Source organism: Frankliniella occidentalis, unplaced genomic scaffold (genome assembly GCF_000697945.3).
Source record: "Frankliniella occidentalis isolate FOCC.00 unplaced genomic scaffold, Focc_3.1 Scaffold54, whole genome shotgun sequence".
Classification (NCBI taxonomy): Eukaryota; Metazoa; Arthropoda; class Insecta; order Thysanoptera; family Thripidae; genus Frankliniella; species Frankliniella occidentalis.
In genome coordinates, this window is record NW_026267184.1 from 1061126 (window position 1) to 1066067 (window position 4942).

The 4942-nt window shown below is 51.9% G+C and overlaps 1 protein-coding gene across 2 annotated transcripts in view; it reads left to right on the top strand.

The window, feature by feature from the left end:
• Nucleotides 1–4942, top strand: part of LOC113216682 (ras-related and estrogen-regulated growth inhibitor-like) — a 64646-nt gene that overhangs the window by 12865 nt on the left and 46839 nt on the right. For both annotated transcript variants that reach the window (XM_052267588.1, XM_026436478.2), the window contains exon 2: nt 1725–1883. In XM_052267588.1, coding sequence (XP_052123548.1) covers nt 1823–1883 — 61 coding nt within the window. In that variant the 5' untranslated portion in view covers nt 1725–1822. The remainder of the gene's footprint in view (nt 1–1724; nt 1884–4942) is intronic.

Here is a 4942-nt window from a genome sequence, read left to right on the forward strand (position 1 = left end):
CTCTCCCTCCCTCTCTCTCCCTCCCTCTCTCCCTCTCTCTCTGCTCGCCTGTCCCAACCCTTTGGTCTTAAGCGGGCCGTTAGTGGTACGACTTTTGTCCCGCTAATGCCGTGATCCACAGCCGCGCCTCGCAGCTCGCGGGGCCGTCCACGTCGTCTCCGCGGAGGTTCCGCTTCAGTTTATACTCCGCACGCAGGCGGCCCGGCCTAATAACGTCTCGCGCGTTAAATCAGCTTGTTAGTCCTTTTCATAAAGCGTTTGCGCGCCGTTATGGCTCCACGCCGCGCGGATTATTTTGCCCGGGTTTATCGATCCCGCCCTTCTCGTTTGAACGACAGGATGCTGTGAGTGTATGTGTGCGCGCGCGCGCGCGCCTGTCGGATGATCGAACGACGGGAAACAATGACGCCGCAGCTTAATGATGCACTCTGTGCAAACAACGGTACACAAGGATTCCCACGTGCAGATATGTAAATTTTCAAACAAATTGACGACAACCTTTGTTTCAATTTTCATGTTTTATTTTTTTTCGTAAATGTATTTTAATGATTTTTTTTTTAATTGTCTCTCTTGACATACGCGTTTGTCACCCGCCAAGATATTATCCACCCGCACAATGCCTTCTGTACTTGCTCTTTGTGCCAGTAAGACAGGTGTCACCCACGTGCAGCCCGCACGTGTCACACTAACCCCCACGTGGCTCACAATGTCCTCCAGCCAATAACGCACGCGGTGACGCGGTGACATCACCCCTTTTTTAACGGCCCGTTAAGACGCCCGCCGCCCGCCCGCTTGGCCACCGCCGTCGCCGCCCTTTTTCCCACCCATTTATTTACGCACCGGCTGCGCAGCGCGGCGACCCCACCGCCGTGGCGCGGCCTTTAAAAACGATGTCATCAAGTCAAACGTGATTAGTGAGCCGGTGCAATCCCCACCCCCCTTCTCCCTCAAACCAACACCGGGGCGGTCCCTCCAAGAGGGCGTCTGGATTTTAATTCCAATTTTACAGCGCGAAGCTCGTCGTTCCCCGCTCCTCTCCCCTCCTCCTCATCCTCCCCGTCGATCCTCTCATTGGATGGTAAATCAAGCGGGCCGGTGCTAGTGCGTTATATTGACTCTCCCCGCGGGAGGTCACCCGCGCACGCACTGCGCAAGCTGGCGCCCACCGCCGGACCAGACCGGACACCCGCTGCTGCTGCTGTTGCTGCTGCTGTTTTATTTCTTGTTTTTGTTGTTTAGGACGTGGATTCGCTTAAACACGAGTCTGTATACAGGGCTTGTATGTGTGTTCGACATAACCCCGCGCACAAAAACTGCCAAAACAAGAGATTGTCTTTGTTCTTGAAGAAATAACAAAAGTGCCACAAATAAAAAAATGGCGAAAGTAACAAATAACGAAGTGTAACTTTGTGTTACTTACAAAAACGACTGTCATAAGACAAACATAATTACAAAAATACAAACAAGGAAATACAAATCACCATTTTTTCGTCAGTTGAAAAACAGTTTTTGTCACATTCCTGTTTATTTCATTTCATTTCTCGTCATCATGTAGACCTTCAAAAAATTGTTCTCTCGTGTAGTTGTTTAGAACTGTGTTTCTTTTTATTGCTCGCAGTGTAGTGACCACCACCGCCGCTCTGCGCGCAGCGGTCAAATATAACGAAGCATCCGCCCTCCCATCAGTTTATTGCGTGCACTATACCCTCCTTGTTCTGTTCCAGGCGCCGGCAGGCCGGGATGAGCCTGCCGCCCCGCCCCGCGCCCCTCTAGGGCGCCGCTGGGGGCTCACCATCGCTGCGCACCAAGGAATCGGCTCACCATGACGAACCTTAACCGGATCCGCGTCGTGGTCATGGGCGGCGCGCGGGTCGGCAAGTCGGGTGAGTCTGTCGGGTAGTCACCTCGGTACCTCCCAACCTCGTGGTATGGGCCCTGTAGTACCTTCTAGGTACGCAACCTCGCTCGGGGTGGGTTTTCTGGAGCGCCCTGGAGGGCATAGGAAGCCTTGTTTGGCCTTGCGGAGCGCCTGCTGGGTAGGCAACCTCCGGGTAGGCCGCCCGCCGCACGCCGGTGCAGCGCGGTTGCCTATCCCGCGCTCGTCAGGCGGCCACGCGCAGCAGAAAGATGGACATCTTTTTCATAAGTTTTTTACTGTCCTCTTTTCTCTACTATTTTCACAATTTTAACTCGTCCCTTCTCTTCCATTTCCTTATCTTTCCTCCCGCTGCCCCCTCCCTTCCCTCTCTCCTCCCCTCCCTCCCTCTCCATTTCTCCCTCTACCCTCTCTCCCTCCCTGTTCCTCTCTTTCTCTCCCTCTCTCCCTATCAGTCTCCTCCACGTGCCGCGACGACTGCTAAGTCGCGTCGTATCGAAGCGTATTCATCAGTATTGCCATGCAGTAAATAGTGTCGGTAGTTGTTTTCGTTGTTGTTGTTGTTGTCGTCGTCGTCTTTGCGGCTTCTGCTGCGACAGATAGCGCTGCGGTCGGCAATGCGGGGTCGTCGTCTCAATTATGCGCCTCTTTGATTGCATGGGGAAAGACGACTGCCGGCGCTGCCAACACCTGCGGCAGACACACAGACAAACAGACGGACGGACGCGCCGCCGCCGCAAACAGAAGTGAGGCGCGAAGACTATGTCTTTTATTAGCGCGCCGAGGAGAAACCTCTGTTGTCACTTCTGTCTGCGGCGCACTAATTCATCTTAACTTTTAATTTTTAAAATGTCATTACATTTCTATGTGTAAAGTAAATGCATGCCCTCGCGCATCAAAATATTCGTGTCTGTACTTACTCTTGGGTGAAGTTCTGTTGCGCGCATTTGAACATTTCGTTTAGATATTTTCTTTGCTTTTCGGTTTGCTTGTTCTGATGGTATAAGTGGAGCGGTGCCGCCGCTGTCTGGCAGCAGCAGCAGGGAGAGCCCCGTAAGCGAGAGGGGAAGAAGGGTATGGGACTTTGAACCGTATGAATGTCTAACACGGCCAACATACGCGCTGCGTACGGGTTTACAGTCGAGGAGTGTGTGTGTGTGTGTGTGTGTGTGTGTGTGTGTGTGTGTGTGTGTGTGTGTGTGCGTGCGTGTGTGCATCATAAAGCACAGAATGGGCATTCCTACAACCCATCTGCTCGGGCTCCGAGACACCCTCCGGGACACCTCCTCGGTGGTCAGTCTGTAAAACACCGCGCGAGGTGTGATGTTTTGATATCCGAGCGGGCGGAGTGGCAGGGTGTTGCGGGCCTCGGGCGGCAGCATAGTTTGGATGTCGACGGGTTTGGGAGAAAAATAAAACACCGCGTTACTGATAAGACATGGGACAGAGAGAGAGAGAGAGAGGGGGGGGGGCGGGGGGGCGTGTGTGTGTGTGTGTGTGTGTGTGTGTGTGTGTGTGCGTGCGTGTGCGGAACGCATCCTGGGCTCGAGAAAGGTCGAGTGACCGACCGGGCCAGGGGGATACGTGCGTTATCCGGAAGATCGACTCCTCCTTCCCCTCCCCCGCCTTCTCCATCACGCGTATATAACAAGCACTTGGTCGACGTGATGAGGGCGTGTGCAAATTGTTATTTTTGTCCACGTACGCAAAAAAACAACATATTTTCTTATATGCTTACATTTGCGTTTTATTTGTTGTTTTGCGGAAAGTGTGTAATGCATGGGGCAGTCAGTGAGGCGCATGTCGTATGAGTAGCAGCAGCAGCCGGCCGGCGAACAAGGGCCTTAATCCTTCTGGCCAGACACATAGCTGAACGTTGGCCCAGTTTCTGTTCTTGTGTGTTGGGACGTCAGGTCAAGGCGCATACACACACGGATACACAGACTCACGGACGCTGTCTCTATTACAGTGTCAAGAAGTCAAAGCTGACCTCTTTGTGTCGTACTCGTTGGTGTTAATTCCCGCATCAGGATGTTGGAAGGGGTGGTGGAGGTGGGAGACAGAGCGGCCGCGCGCTGGTAGTTGTTGTCGAGTGACATTTCTGCGCGTGCTCGTAAATCTTTTGCTGTTATACTGCATCCGGATCGATTTGAAATTTACAAGTGTGCGTCGTCGGTCGTACTACAAGCTACATCCAATTTTATGCGGCCCTTTTTCGCGCGTGCACTGCATGCAGTGGCAGTAAAATGTGTGTTATTGGTTCCTTTGTTATATTCCTCTACTCTCTTTTTTCCTCTTCTCCGTCTACTCGCCACCACTACACGCGCTCTTTGCGCCCCTCATTCCATCTCTTTGCCTCTCCCAAAGGATCGCGGATATACTAGAAAATTTATGACTGCAAGAATATGGGAGTAATCTTCTTGAGAGTGTAGCATGGTTGAGGCGAATGAATCTCGCACTAATTTATTAGCGACACCGCTGCTCGTAGGAGATTAGCGTGGCCGGCGTCTGCGGAGCGTGGCTGGCAAAAGGGCTTTCTCTGCCTGAAATCTTATACCGACGCAATTTAGTTGTGACGGTTCGCGAGTACTTAGTTTCAATGCCACCACTTTGTTGATTTGTATTCTCTTTTTTCCCCCTTAAACTGTTTCCGGTACCTGCACGCTAGATAAAACTCTATTAGTCGCGTACTTTCTAGTTATTCCTAGAGATTGGTGCGTTGTTTGTCGTTTTGAGCGTGTGAATATCTCTGTAATTTTTCCCATAAGTGATTTCTAGCAACAGTAATCATCAGACACTGTCTAGCACCAGCCTTTGGCACTCACTTTCGCTGAAGCCCTGTCTAGGCTAGACCCCGCCTAGGCTCGATAGGCCCATAATGCGGCGTGAACGCGTACTGCTATCCCCGAGGGCGCCAAACGATCACTCAGAAGAAAAAGCGGAAACTGCGTTAAAAGGGCGGATATCCTTAAATACGTAAGTACCTATACGTAGGAGTACGTGCAGCAGCCCGTAGTGGCTGAGCGTTTGTCAGTGTGCTAAAATTCTTAGAGGTAACGTTTTAAA